A 24,353-nucleotide genomic window follows, 5' to 3' on the forward strand; every position below is an offset into this window, starting at 1 on the left:
TCCACAGATGTTGACTGGAACAGTTCCTCGAACTTCCTTTTTTATTTAAAATATTTATTTATTTATTTGAAAAGCAGAGTTACAGAAAGAGAGGGAAAGGCAGAGAGAGAGAGAGAGAGAGAGAGGAGATCTTCCATCCTCTGGTTTACTTCTACTTCCCAAATGGCCACAATGGCTGGGCCTATGCCAGGCTGAAGCCAGGAGCCAGGAATTCCATCCAGGTCTCCCATATGGGTGGCAGGGGCCCAAGCACTTGGGTCATCCTCCACTTCTTTCCCAGGTGCATTAGCAGGGAGCTGGGTTGGAAGTGGAGCAGCTGGGACTTGAACCTTTGCAGGTGGTGGCTCAACCCACTGTGTCACAGCATCAGCCCCTGAGCTTTGTATTTCAGGTTTCGTTGCCCTTAACTGTTTGGTTATAGTTGTGCTCTCAACTTGGAGGTGGTCCTTTTATTTTACTGGTGAAACTCACACAGACCCTGCCCATTTGTGGCAGGCTTGTCTGTGGCAGGCGCATCTGTGTCACGATGGGGAGAGCGCCTCAAGAAGGAAACTTGAGTGACAGAGTGGGAGCTCCCCTGAGATCACAAGAGGAGGCATTTTTGGAAAGCATCACATACAACTCACAGAGACTGAAACCTGCAGAGGCCTGTGTCTGCTGCACTGTGGTCCAGGTTGCACTATGCATGGAAAGGAAGAAAGAAGCTTGGACAGGGACAGAGAAAAACGAAGCGACAGGCACCAAGGAAAAGGAGATCAGAAAAGAAAAAATGCAACAGATACTCATCGAACAGTGAGTTGTCGACACGGTCATTGACAACCAGGGCCTGCAGAGTGGTGCCTGTGGGACCGACTTTATTTGCAGACGCGACCACACGGCTTGGAGGAACACATGTTCTGGACCTGGCACTTCCACGGTCCTCCCATCGTCCAAGGACGACTCTGGTTATCGATCCTGAACTGAAGAGTGCTCTGAGCACACAGAGCACTTGCACCGTGTTCTGTCGCCAGGGTGACTGCCGTGACTCAGACCCTCATCTCCTGCAGGGCCTCCAGGCCCTGGCTAGGAGTCTCCTCAGGGCCCCCTTCACGTCCTTATTCCTCAGGGTATAGATGAAGGGGTTGAGGGTGGGGGTGATTATGGAATAGAAGAGTGAGATAAACTTGCCCTGCTCTTGGGAGTAGCGGGAAGGGGGCTGCAGGTACATGTAGATGGCCGGCAGGTAGAAGAGGGAGACCACCAGCAGGTGGGAGGAGCAGGTCCCAAAGGCTTTGTGCCGTCCCTTGGCGGAACGGATCCTGAGCACTGCACGGGTGATGAAGCCGTAGGACAGCAGGATGAGGGCCAGGGGCACCAGCACGAAGAATGCCACCAGCACGGCCAGTGTGGCGTCGTTCACTGCCGTGTCAGCGCATGACAGCTTGATCATGGCCGGCACCTCGCAGAAGAAGTTGTCCAGCACCTGCCGCCCACAGAATGGCAGCTGTACCGTCAGCACCACCTGAACCAGGGAGTTACCAAAGCCACTGAGCCAGGCCATGGCTACCAGTAGCAGGCAGAGAGGACGGCGCATGATGATGGCATAACGAAGGGGCTCACAGATGGCCACGTAGCGGTCCAGGGCCATGGCGGCCAAGACGACACACTCAGTGCACCCCAGCCAGTGGAAGATGGCGTACTGCACGGTGCAGCCCCCGTAGCTGATGGTCTTCCTGGAGCTGCCCATGTTGACCAGCATCTGTGGGACCGTGGTGGTGGTGTAGCACAGGTCCAAGAAGGACAGGTGGCTGAGGAAGATGTACATGGGGCTGTGCAGCTGGGGATCCAGCCGGGATGCCAGGATGATGGCAATGTTCCCCAGCATGGCCAGCACGTAGGACACCAGGAGGACCACAAAGAGGGGCAGCTCCAGCCATGGCCTGTCAGAAACACCCAGAAGGATGAAGTCCTCGGGGGGGTCCCCCAAGGCACTCTGGTTGTCACTTCTCATGTCGAGGCATTTTCTGACACCTGAGGGAGGGAAGCACTGCTGGCTCAGTCCTGCTTCTCTCTCTGCCTCAGACACCTGGACACTTGATGGTTTCAAAAATTTCCTCCACCTGTGACCTCAGGTGAGCACCTGCAGCAGCTTCTCTTCCCAAGACATGCAGTGTTCCGGAGCCTCGGTCCTAGGCTGTGGAACAGGGAGAGAGTCAGGGCCGATAGGGGACACCGGGTCAAACCATGTGAGGGACACATCTGCTGCAGTGTGGCCCTAGACACGGCGGCTCCATCACCACAGGCTGCTGGATGTCCCTCTCTGCAGACACAGAGACGGGAGCTGTCCACTGACCCCCGGCCTGAGTAAGGAGCACGGCCCCTGCGGCTGTTTCCTGAAGCTTGGCCTCTGCTTGGAGGCTGCGTTGCTGCCCGTGGCCTCCTGCCTGTCCCCCTCCCCCTCACTCGGCCCCAGCCGCACACCTCCAGTTGTTGGGGGGAGAGGAGAGAGGAGCTCGGGGCAGGACTGACGAGAAGCAAGTCCCGGCTGTGGTGATTTGTGACGGGTTCGTTTCTGGGCCTTGATTTGATGCTTTATGTCCGACTGTAAAACTGATGGACCTGTCCAGTTCTGATGTGGCAGTCAGCCTGCCCAAGTCACCACTGTTTGGAAACACTCACACCCCAACATCTAAACAGCAGGTAAGAGCAAATTTCCTTTCCTCTCCTGTGGTTTTAAGACTGTATACTATTTGCGTTACGTTCCCAGCATTCCCGTGAAAGCTCAGTTCTTGCCTGTAGGACGGATCTCCCAGAGCCTGGCCCGGTCCCCGCCTGCTCAGGACACTATTAGTACAGTCAGCGGGGGCAGGGAAAAGCCAAGATTTCTTCTGGGAGCCTGAAGTAGGGTGGGAAGGGAGACAGAGACTGAAGGGCAGACGGAGGGGAATGAGCACCTGATCATGAACTCAAAGTACCAGTGCTTGCCAGAGGGGGCGCTGCGGTCATGGTTTCACATGCCTTGACCTCCTTGCCTTGGTGAGCCTAGCAGCTAAGGGAGGCTGAGACAGGCTATTCGCACAGCAGCAGGACAAAGGCGTGCTCTTCTCTCAGCCTTGCCTCTCTCTAGCTGCCCATGACACGGGAAGCAGCAGATGGCCAAGCCTAGTTGGGCTGTGGAAGGGAAGCTGGGGGGAAGGGGAGTGGTAGAGGATATTCCAGGAAGAAAGGTTTGGGGGGAGGAATCTTGTGGTCTTGTAATCATGCCATGCACCTCATCAGCGTGTACCCACAGTGTGTACACAGACACATGCACACACGTGGTACCATGCACAACTCCTCACACAGACACACACACACGGTACCATGCGCACTCCCCATACACATGCACACACACACATGTGGTACCATGTGCACTACTCACACAGACACACTCACACACGTGGTACCATGTACTCTCCCCACACAGACACACCCACACACATGGAACCATGTACCTCCCCACACAGACACATGCACACGTGGTACAATGTATATTCCCCACACAGACACATGAACATATGTGGTATCACGTACACTATCCACACAGATACATGCACACACATGGTACCACGCACACTCCCCACACAGACACACACACACACACACACACATGGTATTCACACTCACACACAGGTCTTCCTACTTGCAAAGCTGGAGGTGTCCAGCCCTGACTTTCTTGGCCTGGGCCTTACCCCCTGCCCTCCAGCCCTTCCACTGGGATCCCTGTTCAGGGCGTGGCCTCTACTGTCATGTTCCTCCTGCCCGGATGAGACACCCTGTGCTATCCTCGAAGCCCAGCCCCCCCACAGCCTCTATCCCTGTGATAGAGAACTGTCTGTCCCATTTCTGTCCGTCCTCCCTGAGGTTTGCTGAGGGAGTCCCTTCGGGTGTGGCAGCAGTTGTCACGTCCTCCGCCATGCAGGAGGGAACTTCAGATCCCACACAGTCTGAGAGGTCCCTGGGAGGAAGCTGTGAGACGGGCAGTTAGGAGCTCGGCTGAGGGTTCACTGCCGATCAGCCTGTGACCCTTTCTTCAGCCTGAATCCCGACGCGTGGGAACCAGGCTGAGGCCATAGGAGGCTGGCCCCTGGGAGGCTGGCCCCTGGGGGTGGGGACATTGACCGGTGTTCTTTCTTCACAGGAAGAGGAGGACGTGCTTTGCTCCTTGTGTGTTTGTATTTTAGTCCTGGTCCAGGGCACGCACCCTTAGAAGCTCTGACTGCGGTCACCTCAAGATGCTGACTGGCCCCAGGGGAACTCTGCAGGGCCAGGTGGGGCTCAGTCCGGGCGAATCTCAGCACCTGCTTCTTCCCGCAGTCCATGCCAGCTCCACCCGGGGCCCTGCTCGTCCCCCAGGAGCTTGTGAGCCACATCCTCCTGCTGCAGAGGCCCTCTTCTCACGGTCCTGAGTCCTCCTGGCCTCCCTCCGGAACCCCCACACCCAACCCCACAGTGGGCCAAGGGCTGATTCCTCAGGACACCTGTAAAACGCTGAGTGTGGGGGAGTGGCCAGTGCTGACCAGGCTTCCGCCACTGGCTCGGGTACTGTGGGCAGCTGTGGGGACAGGAGTCACCTGACCTGCCAGAGGTGGGGTGTGAACCACCAGCGAGCCCGGGTCCAAGCCCAAGTCCCCACTCTGAGAAGCCCCAGCTGGCCTGGGCTGCATGCCCCACAGTGGGGAAGGAGACCTGAGTCCTGGCCTCGTGGATGCTTGATGATGGTTAGTTCATGAAGCAATGACTGGCTTTGGCAATGCACCTGGGCCTGACCCCCTCAGCCCCTCAGGTTTTCTTTCTGGTGCTGACGGAGGGGAGGGGAGAAGCGGAAGAGGAGCCCGGGCCTTGCAGGGATGAGCCCTGGGACCTGAGGGAGGACATGACTGCATGCTGCACAGCCTGGCTGGAACGGGGACCCCTCCTCACCCACACCCCATGGCCTTGTGAAGTGGCCCGGGCTTTTCCCCATGCTGCTCGGGCCCAGCTCCAGGCTCACTGGCTCAAGGGACTTGCACTGTTTATTCGTTCCTTTCCTCGTTGCACAGCTGCGTTGGGTCAGCTTTGCTCTCACAGCAGGGATGCAGCAGCAGGAAAGAGGCTCAGGCCCCCGTGCCCTGGGGAAGAGCTTGTCCACCTGTGTGTTCGGGGGTGGCCTGCTCTGCCCTGGCCGTGCTTCCCAGCTCGAAGGATACAATCTGACCCAGGCTCCTTGATGCATGGCTGTTACTCCCTGCACACCTGCCTCATGTTGGCCCCATGTTCCCCCGCCCCAGTGTTGAGGGGGCCACAGCCTGGCTGAACGCTACTCACAGTGCATGTCCAGCTCGCCTGGAGCTGAGCACTAACCACTGGCCTCCGCAGCCTGGGCTCTGGCAGAAGGCTCAGGAGTGGAGGCCTTGTTGCAGCTTGGGCGGCTGTGGTGTGAGGCGCCCTGAGGGACAGAGCCGCATTCCAGGCAGACACAGCCCTGTCGCTCTGACACGGCTGCTGGGGCAGTGCCTTACCTGAGCCCGGCACTCAGAGCCAGTGTCGAGAAGATGCTGCCCTTGGTCGCAGCTTCGGGGAGACTGCGGCTTTCTCTGCAGCTCACGGATCCTCTGTCGCTGGAATGGCAGCAGAGGCACTCGGGCAGCAGAGTGAGCTCACCACTTATGTTGTGGAGGTCAGTTCTGGGGAGCAGCTGCCCCTAGGGGCCACGACTTGGTCCTCTCGCCTCCTCTGAGGCTCTGCTCTGGGGCCCCAAACATCCAGAGGGAAGTCTCCCCCTCTTCTGGCTGCGACTTCATCCCTGATGCTTTGCTTAATTAGTGTCTGAGGGGTTAGATGGCATCGGAGGCAGCGTGTGAACCAGGGACATTGGCAATTAATGGGAACTCCTGGAAGATCAGAGAAAAGGACCACAAACAAATAAATAAATAAGAGGACCCCATGTTTTCTTTTAACTCTTTAAAGCAGGGGTGGGATTAAAGCAGAGTGGACAAGAGCTTGTGCAGCACATGGCTCAGAGCGTGGACCCTGCCACCCCCATGTGTCCTGAACAAGTCCCCTATCCTTTCTGTGGCTCCCTGGCAGTCCTCCAGATCCTGACTTTTGTGACTTCTCTGGGTGACACGACTGGGTGTTTCCTGGCCACAGCCCCAGGTTTCAGAGAAAGGACAAGTCCTTGGACAGAGAGGAAGAGTGGAGTAAGCAGCTGAACTCCCGCGAGTGCTTGAGGAAGGGAACCGCCCAGCCTTGGCACCTCCTGGGTTGCTTTTTCTGGTCCAGGTCCCCAAGGACCAGTCTTCAGGCCCTGGCTTCAGATTTCCCGGTGGGGTGGGGAGAGAGCAGGAGTGAGGGCTCCATTTTTCCTCTCTGGGGTTTTAGGAAGTCTGTCTGAGACTCAGGGAGGGCCATGAGAACTCCTGGGCCTGGCTCCAAGAAGCTGGGGGCTTCCCTGAGTGGGGAGGAAGAGGGTGGTGGCTATCCTGCTGGAGGAGGTGGACGGGTAACCAAGGAGCCCGAGGATGGAGCACACAGGGTGGCAGACAGTGCCTGTCACGACTGACCTTAGCATGTGAAACATTGTGATTTGCAGGTCACTTGAGACTATGGCTCTGAGCTACAACTGCCAGCTACTCTACATTTCTGATGCCTTAGAACCCCTAGAGGATTTTCCAGGACAATAAATGTATCATCTCTTCTAGACATGTCTGTAACCACGACTGCCTAGGCCGGTGTCCTGAACTGACAGCCGTCCAGTGCTCCCAGGCCATCCAGAAGAAAAAGCAGATAGTGCTGCTCTTCCCAGCTGTCGTGCAAGTCATCTCTGGCCACACCCCATCACCCATCCTGTCTAGAATCAAATTAAATAGGTATCTAAATACAGATAAGAAATTAGTTCAACAGATGGGTGGAAAGCCCCTTAAATAAGACTTTTTCTTTTAAAAATAAATTTTATTGGGTATATTTAAGATATGCAACCTGATTTTATGAGATGGTTACTACAAACAAGTTAACACATCCATCATCTCAGTGGTTACCTGTTCCTCTCCCTTACAGAAAAAGCAGCTATAAGGTACTCACTTAATTTTTAAAATTATTTTTATTTACTTGTAAGGCACAGTTAGAGAGAGAGAGAGAAAGAAAGAGAGATAGAGAGAGAGGAGAAAAGAAGGAGGAGGGAGGGAGGAAAGGAGGGAGAGAGAGAGAGAGAATCTTCCATCACTGGTTCACTCCTCAGGTACTCCCCTGTAAGATGCAGGCACTCCAACCATCCCTCTTTGCCCACGTTTGATACCAGGTTATGTTCTCTTACTATTAGGTTGCATGAATTCTTTATGTCAATATATGGTATACAAATATTATTTTCCTAATCATGTCACCTTCTCACTTTGTTAACTGTTTCTTTTGCTGTCCAGTCTTTCTAGTGGGATGCTGTCCCTACCACTCAAGGGAAGTTTCATTCTTACACTGCCCCTATTCTGGAAATGCACACCACCCACGACTCTGCAGAGATGTGAGGTGGGGACCACTGTGGGGTGCGGGGTGTTTCTGGGCAGACTTAGGGTCTCTCCTTGCCTTTCTCCCTCCTTCTCACCTTCTTCGTCCCTGGAACATGCACTCCAGGCCTTGAACTCGGGCATGTGTGGGTGTTCTTCAGTAGATCCCTGCGTGCCCCTGGATGGTACACACATGTGTAGGGAGGCGTGCTCTCCTACATGACAGATTCTATGATAGGGTATAAATCCAAAATGTAAGTACACAGGATTAGCTTTTTTCTATTTCTCATCTGTCTCTGCATTTTCTATATATTTTAGGATACGAATCTGGACATCACATGGATGGTTACTTTCTTATTTAATAAGAAGGAATTAAGCAGAAGAAAAGCAGCTTTTGCAGCTACGTAAACTGTATCAATCACGACATCATCAAAGGCAGCAGTGGCTGTGGATGCACAGTGCTGGTCTTACCAAGGACTGACTTCTTGTGCTGAAAAACTCACCCAAGATAAATGACAGGTAAGCATGTGCCATATTAATTCTTTGCCAATTAAGGATCATTTTCACTGCTAGGATTCATCAAGAAGTGATACAAATTATATAAGAATGATATATTTATTCGATATTAGCTGCACGTAAAGTTATAGTGTATGTCAGTCACTGCAATATGCGTCCGACTCTGTTACTGTTCTTTCCGTGGGCTGGACGAGTGCACTGTGCTCTGCAGCGTCCAGCCTCCGTCCACAGGTTCTAGTCCTCCCCACGGCAGTGATCTCTGTGTGCAGAAGTCCCAGCCAGTCTTGTGCTGCAGCTTCCACACAAGACTCTGGCTTCCTCCTTCCACCTCATGGATCATCCGTCGACGTCCTGAGCCTTGCAGCCCGTTGCTCTTGCTTGTTCTGGACTTAGCGAGTACTTCTGATATTTTGAGCACAGTACTGGGGAGGCTGGCTCAGTAAGTACCCATTTTTCTTTCTGATAATGTTGTTTTCCCAATTTCTGGTATCAGGGAGCAAGACCGCTTCTGTCATCTTTTGTTCTAAAATAATTTCTGAAACCCCCTCAGGGGAGTGAATCAAGTAGCACCTGGACACTGAGACAGGGGCCATCATTGTGAGGATTCAGGTGAAGCTGCCACCTGTGATGCAGAATCCCAAACGGGTGCTGGTTTGTGTCCTGGCTGCTCCACTTCCCAACAAGCTCCGTGCTAATGGCCTGGGAAAAGCAGCTGAAGATGGCCCGAGTGCTCGGGCCCCTGCACCCGCCTGGGAGACTGGGATGAAGCGCAAGCTGTTGTGGCCATCTGGGGAGTGAACCAGCAGATGGAAGCTCGCTCTTTGTCTCTCCTGCTCTCTTTAACACTTTTAAAATAAGAAAGAATCTTTAAAAAAGAGAGAGAGAGAGAGAAACGCCTGAAAGTCGGTGCTTGCGATCCTGTAGGAGGCACGCGGCAACTTTTCACCTTTTTTCCTACCAGGGGCCTGCCAGGCAGCTCCCCGCCCCACACCCTTCCAGCTCAGAAAGACAAGTATCCCCTCACCCTCAATGCCACAGGAAGCTCACTTTACCTTCCCCAGCCCCCCACAACGGGACTTTCTTTCTTTTTTTTTTTTTTTTTTTTTTTGACAGGCAGAGTTAGAGAGAGAGAGACGAAAAGGAAGGTCTTCCCTCCGTTGGTTCACCCCCCCAAATGGCTGCTATGGCCGGCGCGCTGCGCCAATCCAAAGCCAGGAGCCAGGTGCTTCTCCTGGTCTCCCATGGGGTGCAGGGCCCAAGCACTTGGGCCATCCTCCACTGCACTCCCGGGCCACAGCAGAGAGCTGGCCTGGAAGAGGAGCAACCGGGACAGAACCTGGCGCCCCGACCCAGACTGGAACCCGGTGTGCTGGCGCCGCAGGCGAAGGATTAGCCTAGTGAGCCGCGGTGCCGGCCAACAAGAGGACTTTCAAAAAATGTCCTGCATGGCAGAGTGCAGAGAAGAAAGCGGGGCCGGCGCCGGTCCTCGCAGCCATCCCTGCGCGTCCACCCGCGCGTTTTCAACCCCGACTTCGGGAGAGTCCAGGCTTGAGAGCGATGCTGCAGGGATGCAATAAGCAGAGAGGTAGAGATACATAATTTTTTTTTTTTTACGATTTTATTTATTCGAAAGGCAGTTACATACAGAGAGGCAGAAGCGGGGGGGCGGGGGGTGGGGGACGCACTCTCCCGTCCACGGGTCACTCCCCAGATGCCCACTTCGGCAGGGCCGAAGCCCGGAGCCAGGCACTCCGCGCAGCCCACGCACGCGGGCTCTGCGTCCTGGGCCGCCGGCCGCGAAGCTGCGGGGTGACTCCCGCCTACTCCCCGGGCACGCCTTCCCACACCCCGACGGACCGCAGCCGTCGCGGGGCGACCGGCCGCGCGGCGCACTCGGCGGGAGTTCCCCGGGAGCGAGGCCCTTCCGGTCACACTCGCGTTCCGGGGGCGTCGGAAACGATTCCTGCAGGCACACGGCAGGGCACACTGCAGGGCACGCGCCGCGCTGCCGAGACCCGGGAAGACGGCGAGCCACACCCCCGCCGGCCCTCAACCCGACCCCTCACGCGCCAGCTGCTCGGCCCCGCTGGAAACCCGCGTTTTATCGTCCAATCCCAGCGCTTGACACGGACCGGCGCCGCCACCCCCCAATCCTAGTGCGCGACACAGACGGGCCTGCCATCCACTCCTGGAGCTGGAGACAAGCGGGTGTTTCCGTCCTCCAATCCCGAGGCTTGACACGGGCAGGGCTTACCATGGCTCAATCCCAGCGCTTTTCCGTGACCTCACTTGGCTGCGACGCTGTCCCGCCCCTTCCTGTGCGGAGGCGCAGTGTGCGCGCGTCGGTGCCTTGCCGGTTGCTCGTCCTGGGGCCCCTCCGTGTTTGCTGCAGGGAGACTCAGCCTTGGGGGTTCTCGGCCTGCGCGCTTGTCTCAGCCCCTCAGACTTAGGCACTTGGAGAGGCCGCGGGGCCCTCGGGTTCTCGGGAGTCCGGGCTCAGGTCCTACTGGGCGGAGCCCTTGGTTTTGGGACCCCCCCGCGTTTGGGACGCGGCACTCCAGAGTGATTCCTGTGGCCAGCGGCGGCAGAAGCAAGCGCAGTTAACCCGTGTTGGTGCTGGGGCTTCTGCAGGAGAAATGGGGGGGGGAGGGAGTCACCAGGCTGTGGTTCCCAGGAAGCCGCTAACGTAAAGATTTCACCAACCCCAGGAAGCGGCTTTTAAACACTGCCATGTACGCCTGTCACTCTGTAGAATATCGCGATGACGATGGCACCTGCTGGGCCCTCAGGCCGGGCTGGCCAGTTGTCAGGCGCGCCTGCTTCTCACCTGTCAGTGTCACACTCAGCTCCCAATGGCTTGTTCCAGACTTTCTGTTACTTCTGAGACTCCCTTCAGTCCCTGTAGCACAGGCAGCTGGCCTGCTTAGGGGTTCTCGAGGACTGTGGACAGGAAGCGCTGTCTAGTGATGCCCAAGCCTCAGGCTGTAAGGGCACAGGCTACAACCCTGAGGGGAAGGGGCATCTTCATCTGCCTGGGCAGCTGTAAGGGTTCCGGAGCGCTGGGATCTTCAACAGTAAACCCTTATCACAGCTCTGGAGACGGAATCCAGCATCAGGCGCTGGCACGTTGAATTCCCTGGTGACAGCCCAGTTCCTGGCATCCAGAAGCTGTCAGAAAGTGGCAGGGGCGGGGAGAATGGCGTTCCTCATTTCTCATGTAACAGCCCCAGTGTCACCATGAAGGACTCTCCTCATGACCCCATTACCTCCTGAAGGCCCAACGGGGCCGGCCTCAACCTCGGAATTCTCAGGGGCAGGACATATTCATCTGAGAATCATTCTAGGAAAACCACCAATGGCTGAGATAGACTCGACTCACTACAGTTTATAAACTTGTGTTATCAAGCCTAGGAAAAGTAGTCATTGTACCTAGAGTGTAACCAGGCAGAGCTAAACAAACACTTGTGGCCTTTACAGCCGAATAACAACTGAGGAAACACATTAAATGGTCACTCAGGAGGACTGCTGAGCACTTACCAAGTGGCAGAGACTCAAGGCAGTGGAAGCAGAGAGGTGAATAAAGCTGCCCTGGTCAGTGTTAAGGTCTGTGCAGGTTCTGCTGCTGCTGTCTGTTGGTTGCCTGTGGACTGCAGACATTTCAGGGGATTTTCTAGGGCAGTGAATGCATCGGTTTGCTGATGTCAGGATCGTAGTCTTTTGTTTGAGCTAATCCCTTTCCTTTATAAGCTGGTCTCCTATTTTTATTTATTTGATGTATTTTTAAATATTTATTCGAAAGGGAGAGGGAGAAAGAGATAACTTCCATGCACTGGTTCACTCCCCAAGTGCCCTCAACAGCCAGAACTGGTCCAGGCTGAAGCCAGGATCTGGGGCCCCACCCCAGATATCCCATGTGTGTACTTGAGCCGTCAACCAGTGCCTCACAGAGTGCACATTAGCAGGAAGCTGGGATGGAGTGCAGAGTCAGGACTGGAACCTAGGGGTGCAGGTGTTCCAAGCAACAACTGCTCTGCCAAACACCTGCCCCTCCTGTGGGTTTCACAGACTGAGTTTGTTGTTGATGCTCAAGATGGTTGTTTACCCCCAACAGTCATCTGTGACGGTCTGAGCAGCCTGTTGGCTTTACTCTTTGATAGCTCTCTTTGGGAGTTCATGCTCGTTAGTTCCAACAATTCCTGTCTGAGAAATAACCCCCTACTAATGTCAGGGATCTCACCAGAGTATTTCTATGTGCCTTCCTCACAGAAAGCTACATTTCAAAAGCTGCAAGTGGGATTTGTCATAGTTTCATATTTTCTGTGAAAAAATTAAACTTGCATGATTCTTGATAAGAGCCAGACTTGCCCTTTGAATCTAGTTTGGATAAGCTGAGGGAGCTCTGATTTCCTACTCTCCCAGACTGTCTTCTCCGCCCTAAGGGTGAGAGAGGGATTGGGCATGACCCCTTTGAGGCAGATGCCTCGCGTTTTCTTCCATCCCTTAAAATGCTGGCTGGGAGTCAGTGTCTGCTTATACACATGGAGAAGTGAAGGCATTACAGAAAAGAGAGGCTTGAATCCAGCTTTTGGTAACATTTGCTCTCAGGATGGGTAGATCACAAGATTTTTACTTCAAATTTCTTGGTGAACTGAAACCTTTCTGCTTTTCTTTGTTATGAGAGCAAAAGTAGATATGACGTGGCTTTGGTAGGTGCAGGAGTCAGATGCAACAGAGACAACTGTGTTTCTTGATCACCAATAAACGGGACTCTCTTTGTACTTAATTAGCCCTTTGTTCAGATCTGAATGTAATCATTATTCCACATTAGCTATGTCTAAGGCATTTAGAGCCTAATGTTTATTGGTCAGTGTAAAATGAAGAGAGCTGTCTTATCTCTCAAAGCATTAAGTGGAATAGAAATATTAGACAACTACATGTGGTAGCTCATAAATGTATAGGAAATGTAAACTCATGCAGTCATATTTGTCCTAAATTGGGAGCAGTGAAGTAATTTGTTACTTTGAGATTCTCAAAATGGCCACAGATGGGTTGTGAGGGCTTTGATGATGTCAAGATAAGATGGATTGTAGGGTGGCAGGTATTTGAAGAAGGAGAGGTTAAAATGGTTTGAGTTGGAGACATGATAAATCCAACAAAGGTTTATTTAGAAATCTTATTGGAATCTGTTAACATTTTTAGCAAATTTTCTCTAAGGGCATCTGGTGAAGGGGAGCAATTGTAGGAAGGGATTTTTTAAAAAAAGATTTATATATGTATTTGAAAAAGTCACAGAGAGGCAGAGGCAAAGAGATGTCTTCTATCTGCTGGTTCACTCCACAGATGGCCAACGGCCAGAGCTGGGTTGATCCGAAGGCAGGAGCCAGGAGCTTCCTCTGGGTCTCCCATGTGGCTGCAGGAATCTAAGGACTTGGGCCATCTTCTACTGCTTTCCCAGGCCACAGCAGAGAGCTGGATTAGAAGTAGAGCAGCCAGGACTCGAACTTGTGCCCATATGGGATGCTAGCACTGCAGGCCACAGCTTTACCTGCAGCCAGGGCTTGATCCGGCATCCATGTGGGATGTTGGCACGGCAGGTGGAGGCTTAGTCCACTATGCCACAGTGCCAGACCTGTTGCAAGGAATTTGAAAAGAGGGTGCTGTTCACCTGCATAGTTGTATGGCCTCTGCAGCTCACTCTGTCTGTGGAGAGTGCCAGGAGTGAGCACAGTGTCACTGTTTGATTTTCCAGAGAATGCGCTTTCTAGTCAGAAGCTAGTTCTGTAGACATCAGGGAAGTTGATGTTGGGAAATGGGAGCTGTTTCCTTGGAGCTTGTGGATACTCGTTTGGAGAAGCAGACATCCAGAAGTAACTGACGTGAGTGTGGCTGTTGCAGGAGACAGACTGAGATCTTGCGACTTTCTAAGACTTCACTCCACCCTGGACCATAGGACCCTCTTCCACGCTGCCTTCACATCCTTGTTTCTCAGGGTGTAGATGAGTGGATTGAGCAGAGGGGTGACGACGCAGTAGAAGAAAGACATGAACTTGGCTTGAGTACTGCTGGCAGGGGGCTGGAGATACATGTAGATGGCTGGCCCAAAGTACATGACGACCACTGCCAGGTGGGAGCTGCAGGTGCTCAGTGCTTTGTATCTTCCTGTGGCTGAAGGTAACTTCAGTACAGCCCTCGTGATGAATGTGTAGGAGATGAGCACGCACACGGGAGCCAGCAGTGCAAAAGGGACAGCTCCCAAGGCCAGGGACAGGTTGTTGGCAGTCGTGTCCCCACAGGCCAGCTTGATCAGAACAGGTACCTCACAGAAGAAATGGTCCAGGGTGTGGTGACCACAGCGGGGAAGCTGTAGGGCGAGTGTGGCTTGGAGCAGGGAGTTGGCCAGGCCACTGAGCCAAGTTGTGGCTGCCAGCTGCATACACACCCGGGGACGCATGATGAGCATGTACCGGAGGGGCCGGCAGATAGCCATGTAGCGATCCAGAGCCATCACGGCCAGCAAGGCACATTCGGTGCAGCCCGTCCAGTGGAAGAGGTAGGCCTGTGTGATGCAGCCCCAGGCAGTGATTGTCTTCTCTGGCCCCCAGAGGTTGGCCAGCAGCTGTGGCACAATGGCGCAGGAGACACAGAGGTCCAGCACAGACAGGTTGTCCAGGAAGAAGTACATGGGGGTCTGGAGTCTGGGCTCTACCAGGGAAAGGAGGATGATGGAGCTGTTTCCCATCAGAGTGATGATGTAGGAGACCAGGACCACCCCAAAGAGAGGAATCTCCAGCCATGGATGCTCTGAGAAGCCCAACAAGATGAAGGTGCTGGAAAAACTCACATTTTCTCCTTCCATGATACCACCTTGTGTATGGTTGGACAGAAAGAAAGTTTTGAAGACAAATGTAAAGACTCGCATTTCAACCACTGCAAGGCCACATTCCCCAACCTTCAGCTATGTTAGGAGAAGCTCTGTGGTGCTGGGATGATCATGTGTAATGCTTTCCTGGTAGCAGACGTTGGAGTAAGAGGGAGCAAGCCGGAATGTCCTAGTCAGGAGCAGAAATTCTACATGGAGCCCAGTCCTCTCTACTCACCTGGGACTCTGTCCATATGAAGCCTGACTCTCTCCTCTCTCTCTCATTGTTATCTTTCCCTCCCTGACTGCTCTTTTTTCTCTTTCCTCACCTCACTCCCTAACATTTCCTTTCAGCCCCGTTGGGTGAAGGACACTCGGGTGCTCAGAGGGACAGAGGTTGGGTTTGCTATTACAGCCGCATAACTGTGGAGTATTTCTGCAGGGCAGAGACCATCAAATGAGTTTAGTTTATGCAATATTCCTTCTTGCCTGCTCCACTTATTAAAATGGTAAATACAAGTAACATAATATTTGCTGTGTTAGCCACGTTTAATTGCATAGGTGGTTCATTCATGCCATTGTGCCATCCTGACCACCACACATCTCCAGAATCTGTATTTAAATGGCAAGTCTCAGACCGTACTTTTCAAGAGCAACTGCCTGCTGTTTGCTCTCCCTAGAGCCTGGCATCTACCATTCTGCTTTCTGTGATGCCGACTGCCCTCAGTGCCCGTTATGCGAGTCTGCCCTTGGCTTGTTTCACTTCCACAGTGTCAGGGTTCACGCACACTGCAGCATGTCAGCCCTTCCTACCCTTCCTAGACTGGACAGCACTGCCCAACACAGTGTGCTCAGGTGGGCATTCGTCTGTCAGACTTAACCATTCCACTTAAAAACAATGCTGCAAGACAACACACACTTTTATCTGTCTCTTTGAAATAATTAAATAAACCTGAAAAGGCAGGGAAACTCTCTGTGCCAGCAAAGAGATACCTGCCCACCAGGGCTGTGTGGAACAGATAGTTGTGTTTCTAAAGGAAGACGTCTGCCTGATAGGTTGAAGTGCATGCTAATGAGGTGTGCTATGTGAGCCAATCAGGGAGTCAGCAGAGCCTGATGTGGCCTGCACCGGGTTAGTGACCTTACCTGGAGCTCATGTTACATAGGGAAGTTAGCAGAGTGCTCAGACAGGTCCTTGGAGGGCAGGACTGTTCAGCAGATGCAACATCTGAAGATTACATTGTGTGTGCTTCTCCCTTCTCCCCTTCTCCCGGGGCTCCTGGAGGGTCAAGTCCTGTGTGTTTCTTCCTTTCCTTTCCAGCGGACCCTTGCTTAGGTGAGGTTTCAGGCTGGAGTCTACACTGATCCATCTGGTGCTCGGCCCAGAGCAGAGTGAGCTGGACCTGGAGGTGGTGGTGGTGGCATTTCTGTGCAGGCAAGCCGTGTGGGCCACAAGGAAGCAACGCCTTTCCCTTGTGGTGGGGGTGGAAGGATGGAAGTTTCAGGGGGAAAACACTGAAAACCAGAGAGGCTACTTTTGCACCTAACAAAGTTATATGCCTTTCAGGTTTATGTACCTGTTTCAGAGAGACAGATAAAAGTGTATGTTACCTTGTAGTGAGGTTTTGAAGTGGGATGGTTAAGTGCAGCTGACTGAAGGATGTATGTCACTTCACATGGTTAGCATTTTTACCATCGGACACGCATTCCCACGGGTGCCTCGCTGAGTTAGTGCATCGCAGAAATGCAAAGCCGAGCGTGTTTTGGTGCAGGTAGGTCCTAGCATCCATGCATAGCTTTCTCGTAGCAGGCATCCTCTGTGAATTATATGAGGACCATCTGTGGACACAGTGGAGCTCAAGCCAGCCTTCAAGGAGGAAGATCCCGGTCACCGACAACACAGGTGAGCCTTGAGGCCAGGCGTTCAGCGACACACAAAGCCTGTTTCTCTGAGGATTTTCCCACTGTGCACCAGCCCCGCTGGAAGCAGTTTGATCTCTGTTGGATGACCCAATATAAGGATTCTTCATGAAACTCAGAGCCCTGGGCTGAGCGCCTGGCACTTGTGGTTTGCTACTGAGCTCCCTCTATTGGCGAGGCACCTGCCTAACCCAGTCGCCTGCATTGTCTTCAGGAAAAGTGTAGTCTGGGTTTTATGCTTCTGTTGCTTCCAAGCCCACAGGGACCCTCCCAATCTGCCTGCAGCACCCAGGCCCAGCTCTGACCCAGCAGCTATGCCACCCTGCGCTTCCTCTCTCACCAGCCTCATGCTGACTGCTGGCTCCCACCACCTTCCCAGCCTCCCGCTCCGGCCTGGCTCCTTTGCCCATAGTGGTTTCTCTCTGTCCTCCCACATCCCACTCCACCAGCGCTGGCATCACTTCCTCCGTGACAAGGGCCTGCTTTCCACTTTCTGTCCTTCCACACTCGCAGTCAGCCTGGGTCCCCTCTTCCGCCACTGAGCTCCTGAGGAGGTTGATCTGTGGGTAAGCGTTCTTTGCCTCCCTAGCACCTGCTGTGGCTGGAGTGTGAACCACAGAGCTGGCCTATGCAGTCACTCACATGGCAGCGTGTAGCCTGTGTCCATCCGGTCAGTGGTTCCGTCTCCACCCTGGCTGCATTGGAGCTCCCGTCCAGCTGAGCTTGTCTGCTTCTTTAAACCTCGCCCACAGTCCTTGCTGCCTCAGCCCTCTTGGAAATGACATTGTCCTTGTACTAACTTCTCTTCCGTTTCTGCTGTGTTGTATGTGACACCGGCACAGCACTTGCTGTTTCCCAGGCCCTGGTGTGTGCTGAGAGGGGCACGGCTCTTCTATCTCTGCACTGGTGCCTTTTCCTTAGCCACCAACTTCTAAAAATGCATATGCGTTCCAGGCATCATCTTTTCTGGGACCTGGACACTTCTTTGGCCTTGGGGAAGACAGGCTTAATGATTGCATTTGGAGCCCAGTGTTTCCCGTGCCCACGAACTAGAAGAACCGCCTGGGGCTGAGCACATTACAGAACCTCCAGCACCGCCCTGCGTGGCAGTCATTGGCACCAAAGTGAGTGTGGTGGTACCTGCCCGGGTCTGACCCCACCCCGGCCCCCTCACTTTACCTGGGATAGAAGAAGCAAGTGCTGCTGAGGTGAGGACCTAGCCGGACTGGGGGAGGATCCCAGGCCAGGAGGTGTGGATTTGCTTCAGAGGCTGGGATTTCATGGAGAGATGGGTGGGACCAGCCCTTTGCAGCCCAGCGAGTGAGGATTTGTTACCGTGGGAGGAGTCTCCTGAGGTCTGTCTTGGCCCACTGAGACCTGAGCTCTGATAATTGGCTCAGGGGCTATGTTTCTAGCAGGGAGCATGCTGCAGGGGTTTCTGCTCTCTTCAGGATGGCATTGTCCCTGTGGAGTGAGCCTGGATGAGCCACCACACTCCAGGCTGTCGGCAAAGGTGCAGGCGAGAGGAGCGGGCACAGCAGCTGAGGCCCCACATGCACTGTTCCGGAAGGCAGAAAGAATGGAAGCAAACTGGTCATGAAATGAGTTGGAGACAAGGACATCAGAATCCTTGCAACAGAGGAATATTTGTTTCTGGCATTCTGCTGGATTTGCCAGATATCTTTGATCACACAGTTCTCTAGAGTTAGTATTTAGTTTCTGTAGTACCATGACTACTCTGGGAGAGGAAATAAAGCATCCATGTCCTTTAAAGCATCATTACCGTATTTCAGAGAGGAATATAGGCTTGCTTCCAGAGGTATAAAGACGCGAATATCCTTCTACCCGAAGTTGATTTCCCGCTGAGTGCTGGCAGTATTTCATTTTGACTTTCAGTCATCACTGGCAAATAAAGCTTTAAAAAATCACCACTGGCCATAAAATTTTGCCCCATTTCTTCATAAACATTTTATTTGAGAGAGAGAGAGAGAGAGAGAGAAACACCCATACATTGGATTTACTCCCTAAATGCCCACAATGGCCCTGGGCTGGACCTTGCCAAAGCCAGGAGCCTGGAACTCCATCCAGGTCTCCCAAGTGGGTTGCAGGGAACCAGGTACTTGAGCCCTCACTTTTGCCTTCCAGGGTGCAAATTGTCAGGGAGCTGGATTGAGGATGGAGCTGGAACTTCACCCAGGCATTCCAATGTGGGGTGAGGGTGTTCCAGGTCCTGTCTTAAGAGCGGTGCCAAATGCCCTCCTTGCCCTGTTTCCTTAAATCAGGCAGAGAGGAGGAGCTGTAGCTCAAGGAGCTATAGTATGGGAGTCATGCCGTTTCTAAAGAATCTGGCAAAAAGAAGAATCTCATCTTGGGGATGAGACCCAGACTCCTCCTGCAACACTGAAGCCAAAACTCCTGTGACAGTTTTACAAAACCAAGAAATTGCATGGAGAATGTAGCTATCAGTCACTCCAGAAAATGACAATGCTCTGGTCCTGTTCGCAGGTCCTGCCGCTGGCTCCAGCCTCAGAAAATCTGCAGCTTGACCCGTGGCCATTTGCATTGTCATTCTCAAGATTTGCTCAGAATCAACAGCTTTAGCAGTGATTCATAACTAATAGCTGTGTGTGAGCCCTGTGAGAATATTTTACATGTGATCTTTTCCATTTCATCATAACTGTCCTTTGAATTAGATTCTATTATGTGTACGTATTACTGATGACAGGATAGATCAGATAATCTGCAAAAGTCATGAAACTATTAAAGCAAAGATGGGATCATAGCTTGTTTGTTTCCAAAGCCTTTATACCAAAGCACCCAGGATTCACTGGGCAGCCCAGCTGAGGCTCCCTTCTCCCTCTCCAGCAGGCCCAAGAGCAGCAGCTCCTCTGGACTTCCCTTCACCTCCCCTCACCTCTGCATGGTGGCTCCAGTTTCAGATACAAGTCGGTGCAGGTCATCCTCTTGGTGAGTGGCCCTGAACCTTCCTGTCTTCAGGAGCATCTCCAGGTGAGCATGTGGGTAGAGGAATCCAGAGCTCATTCTATCAGCTGCAGTCATTCTCATCTCCACGCATACATCTGTGGGTTCTGACCACCCAGGAACAAGATACACTCAAGCCTCAAACAGCCACACAGACATGGCCGACCTGCCAGAGGACAGCTGGCCCATCTGACAGCCTGGCCCTGCCTGCTGACAAGTCTCCTGCGCACCATCTAAACCCCTGTTCCTTCCTGTGTACAGCCCAGGAGCCCTGTCTGTGCACCCTGCAGGCCCAGCTCCTGCACACCAGCAAGTCCTGGCCTTTCTGTGTACCCTGCCAAGTCCCACAACGTTGCCAACTTGGAACCAGTGCTAGCTGGAAATATCCAACATGGCTGCAGAAAGTGTCCATCCTCCCCATGACCTTCAGGTCATTATAATAAAATTACCCTGAGGGGTATGTCCCCTCCCATCAGGCACCTGACACCATGACACTTCTGACATTTCTTAGAAAAGGCACAGAAGTGAGCCCCTCCTTGGAGTGGTCAGTTGGGCTTCACCCCAATGTGCCTCCGAAGAGTGCAAAGGGGAGCCTGGCCTTGCCAGAGGGCTTTTCACTCCTTGGGTTTTTTCACTGGCGGAGGCTTTTCCTCAGGGATGGGTTTTCTCTTTGGGGTCTGCTTCAGCCTCGGCTGTTTTTTCATGTACGTTTTTTTTTTTTTTTTTTTTTTTTTTTTTAATGATTGTACTTGAAAGGCAGAGTTACACAGAGAGAGAGAGAGAGAGAGAGATTCCATCTGCTGGTTCACTCCCCAGTTGGCTGCAACAGCTGGAGCTGGGCTGATTCGAAGGCAGGAGCTGGGTGCAGGGGCCCAAGGACTCGGGCCATCTTCCACTGCTTTCCCGGGCCATAGCAGGGAGCTGGATTGGAAGTGGAGCAGCCAGGCTTGAACTGGCGCCCATATTGGATGCCGGCACCGCAGGCAGCGGCTTTACCTGCTCCACCACAGTACCAGCCACGCATGCCCGCCCCTCCCCCACCCTCAGCCTCTGTTCTTACACGTTCTTGGTGCCTGAGTTTGTGCTTTTGTGCATAATTCCTGCCTCCAACTTTGAATCCCTTCACCTGTGGAGGGATAACTGCAGTCTGCCCGGCTAGGAGCACGCAGCCACTAGATGGCGCCACTAGAATATCGCTCAGGTACTGCAAAGACCATTGAAAGGGACCCTGGAGGGGCTCCCAGCAGCAGTGTGTGCGGGCGTCTCCCTCCAGGCGGCGGGAGGGTGCAGGACCCAAGCCCGAGTTTCTCATCCAGTTCTGAAAGGAGAACAGATCACGGAGGACTGGGCGGCCAGGCCTGTGGACGTTGGTGCTGGCCCCTCTTTTCCGCAAGCTGTGCTGTGGACCTTGCGGCTTCTCTCTGCTGGAGGACGTGGCCTCAGACGCTGTTGCCACAGAAGGGAAGGGGGCCGTGGTAGGGTCTCCGGTTTTAGATAGATCTACCTGTTTTCAAAGTCCTAGAAAAGACAGAGCTGATCCATTGAACAGTTATTTGTATACTTTGAAAAAAACCCTTAAGATGGTAATTTGTGGTCTGCAGAATTACAGTTTGAGTGCTTACTAATTATCTTCCACCTCAATAAATCCCATGTTATTTAATGGGAAGAGTTCGGAACAAGGTTGCCACAGGGAGCCAGTGCTCATTTGGTAGCCACTGCATCCCAGCCGCTTGACACTGGAATAACTCACAGTGCCGGTGGCAGTTAATTTCTTCACACGCAAAACTGAGAGCTAAAGTTACCTATTAAAACTATGCAAGATTACATTTCAAAAATTTATTTTACTTTTAAGTGATGCATAAAAATTGGATGTGTTTCAATGCTTGTAAACATTGTAAAACATTCAAATCAGGATGAGCATATCCATGTTCTCAAATATTTGCAAGATTTTATTTTTGAAATTTTATTTTTAATTTATTTGAAAGGGAGAGAGAGAGGAGGGGGAGATAGAGGAGGGGGAGAGAGAGAGAGAGAGAGAGAGCAAGAGAGAGAATATCTGTCTCCTATCCATTGCTTGGCTTCCCAACTGGGGCCAAAGCCAGGAGTCAGGAACTCATTCTGGGTCTCTCACGTTGGTGGCAGGGACTCAGTGACTCTCATGTGGCAAGTACCTGCAGCCACCCAGAGTCTGTATTAGCAGGAACTTGGTAACAGGAACCAGAGCCGGGACGCACCCAGGTGCTCTGATATGGGATGTGGGTGTCTTTAGTATTAGGCTAAACTTCTACTCCAATTGTAATTTTTTAATCAATAAAGTAAACAGCTTGGATCCAAGAAAATTGTATATATTCTATTTTCTTTTGCTTTTCAAGAGGTTCCTATCTTGACTTAAAGCAGTTAAAAAAGCTAAGTGGGGGCTGGTGCTGCGGCGTAGCAGGCTAAGCTTCTGCCTGTGGTGCCAGCTCCCGTATGGGCACCGGTTATAGTCCCAACTGCTCTTTATCTGATCCGGCTCTCTGCTAATGTGCCTGGAAAAGCACTAGAAGATGGCCCAAGTAATTGGCCCCTTGCACTCTCGTGGGAGACCCAAAGAAGCTCCTGGTTTCAAATCAGCTCAGCTCCGGCCATTGTGGCCATCTGGGGGAGTGAACCAGGGATGGAAGACCTTTCTCTCTCTCCCTCTGTTTGTAACTCTACCTCTCAAATAAGGAAATAAAATCTTAAGGAAAAAAAAAAAGCGAAGTAAAACCTTCCAATCTAGTTGTGTTTTGCAAGGCCACCCTTCCCACCAGGTGCTTCTGTCTGGGAGGTCTCCTGCGGGAGGTGGGACTGGCAGCTGTGGCCCCAGGAAGACCGCGTGTAGTGAGCATGGGGGTGGGATGGAGTTGCAGATGCTGGCTGGTCACCTGTGCTGGGCGGGACTGGCTGATTCCAAGCCTCCTGGTGTGGCTGTAGCCAAGGAGGCGGCAGAGACAGGCTGGGTGGAGCGCATGAGGGGTGACTTCTCCTTGGCTTCTCAATGTGGCGAGGGCAGACCCCAGCGCTTCCTGTGACTGTGTCCCCCGCCCCATTCTTTACAAGCGGCAGGTTCAGCCCTTTGGGGTCGCTGCTTTCCCACACTCCCATGGCTTTCATTTTTTCAATCAGGGACCAAACGAAGAAACTGATCAACTTCCGTTTTTCTATGAAACCCAGAAATGGACTTTCTCTTCCAGAAAACCTGAGCCCTTGTTTGGGACCTGGCCACACTACCTCCTTGGGCCAGGGGCCCTCAAGAGCACCTGTCCCCAAGGCCTTGTCTCTGCAGACACACTGGTGGCAGCTTCCCTCGAGACCCCAGGCTAGTCCAGATTCCCAAGGTGATGATACACTGGAGTCATCCCACAGAGCTTAGCGTGAACGCTGTCCCTGGGCCCAAGGCTGTGCCACCACCCCCTTGACCACAGAGGCCACTACACAGTGAAGGGTAAGGCGCCGCCCTGGACCCTGGCTGGCGCTTTGCCCAGATGCCACCTCCAGCCATCTACACCATACCCAGTCCTTTCTCTTGCAAACTCTTCCCCTCCAGGGCTCATTAAGGCAGGATGGGGCCTGGGGCTGATGGGACTGTCCTTACTTTTGTGCTCAGTCCCCCATGAGAATACTCACTGGAACTTCCTTGGGGCAATCCAGCAACTGAATGGGATTGGCATTAGCTGCCTTATCTTGAGCTATGGGATTGGAGCGAGGAGGGCTGACGCCCCCTGGGAAGTCTCAGGTCCTCTGTGTGCCTCTGGTCCCCTGTGTATGGATGCGTGGCTGTCTCTGTGGTGGCTTCCCTCAGGATTTACATGTGCTAGGGCACCAGACAGCACAGAGCTGCTGCTTGCAGTTCACAAATGCACCAAATCCCAGCAAAGCCAGGGCAGATCAGAAATCAGTGTGTGCTGCCTGTTTCCGGGGCTGGCCCCGTCTTCTCGCTAAGGCTTCCCCTGAGGCCTCTGGGTCTCTTAAATGAAACGACAGTGGAGCTGAACAGGAAGCTCCATGTGCTTCCCGGTTGGCACAGCGGCAGGTCAAGCATGAGCTTTGTGTTGCTGGACCTCACATAGGTAAATGTCACCTTTAAGCAGCCATAGCTTGCAGGGCTCAGGGCAGGAAGGCAGTGACTGGAACCGTAAGCAGACAGCTGGGACTGGCATCCTGGACTCACTCTGGTAAGAAGCTGCCGTGCAGGTGCTGGGCGCTCTGTCTTCCTCTTGGCCATGGAGGCTGTTGTCTCTGGCACAAAGACTGCTGCTGGGCCTGGCCCACCTTGCAGGGCTGTTGTGAGGACGGCCTGAAGCCTTAGGTGTAGGAGCTCCACACAAGTCTATGGGTGGTTGTCCAGGGCGTGCCCTGCGCCTCACTGTTTGGTGCATGCAGTCCCGCTGAGTCAGCATGGAGAGCCATTTGGTGGCTTCTGCTTCGTGGGTTGGTGAATTGTGAGGCATAACCTCTGCCAGAATCAATCCATTTCAGACCTTGGGGACAAAGTTCTCAAAACTAGTAGGCATTTAGTCTTGGGCTAACTAACCCACTAAAGGATTAAAACGATTTCC

At 53.1% G+C, this 24,353-nt stretch overlaps 2 protein-coding genes across 2 annotated transcripts; both read right to left on the bottom strand.

Annotated features, from left to right (window-relative positions):
- Positions 1 to 1,033: 1,033 nt before the first annotated feature.
- Positions 1,034 to 2,105, bottom strand: OR2B11 (olfactory receptor family 2 subfamily B member 11). The gene has a single exon (XM_070075764.2). The coding sequence runs from the start codon at positions 1,988 to 1,990 to the stop codon at positions 1,034 to 1,036; it is 957 nt and encodes a 318-aa protein (XP_069931865.1). The 5' UTR covers positions 1,991 to 2,105.
- An 11,836-nt stretch (positions 2,106 to 13,941) lies between these two features.
- Positions 13,942 to 14,868, bottom strand: LOC100354909 (olfactory receptor 2G3-like). Its single transcript, XM_070075737.1, has one exon. It carries the CDS (start codon positions 14,866 to 14,868, stop codon positions 13,942 to 13,944), a length of 927 nt encoding a protein of 308 aa, XP_069931838.1.
- Between the last annotated feature and the right edge of the window lie 9,485 nt (positions 14,869 to 24,353).

This window comes from Oryctolagus cuniculus, chromosome 6, assembly GCF_051225735.1.
Source record: "Oryctolagus cuniculus isolate XC-2025 breed Fujian yellow rabbit chromosome 6, ASM5122573v1, whole genome shotgun sequence".
Taxonomy (NCBI): Eukaryota; Metazoa; Chordata; class Mammalia; order Lagomorpha; family Leporidae; genus Oryctolagus; species Oryctolagus cuniculus.

Coding starts and splice junctions, on each gene's coding strand:
- OR2B11 (XM_070075764.2), bottom strand. CDS start 1,990: ATGAGAAGTGACAACCAGAGTGCCTTGGGGGACCCCCCCGAGGACTTC.
- LOC100354909 (XM_070075737.1), bottom strand. CDS start 14,868: ATGGAAGGAGAAAATGTGAGTTTTTCCAGCACCTTCATCTTGTTGGGC.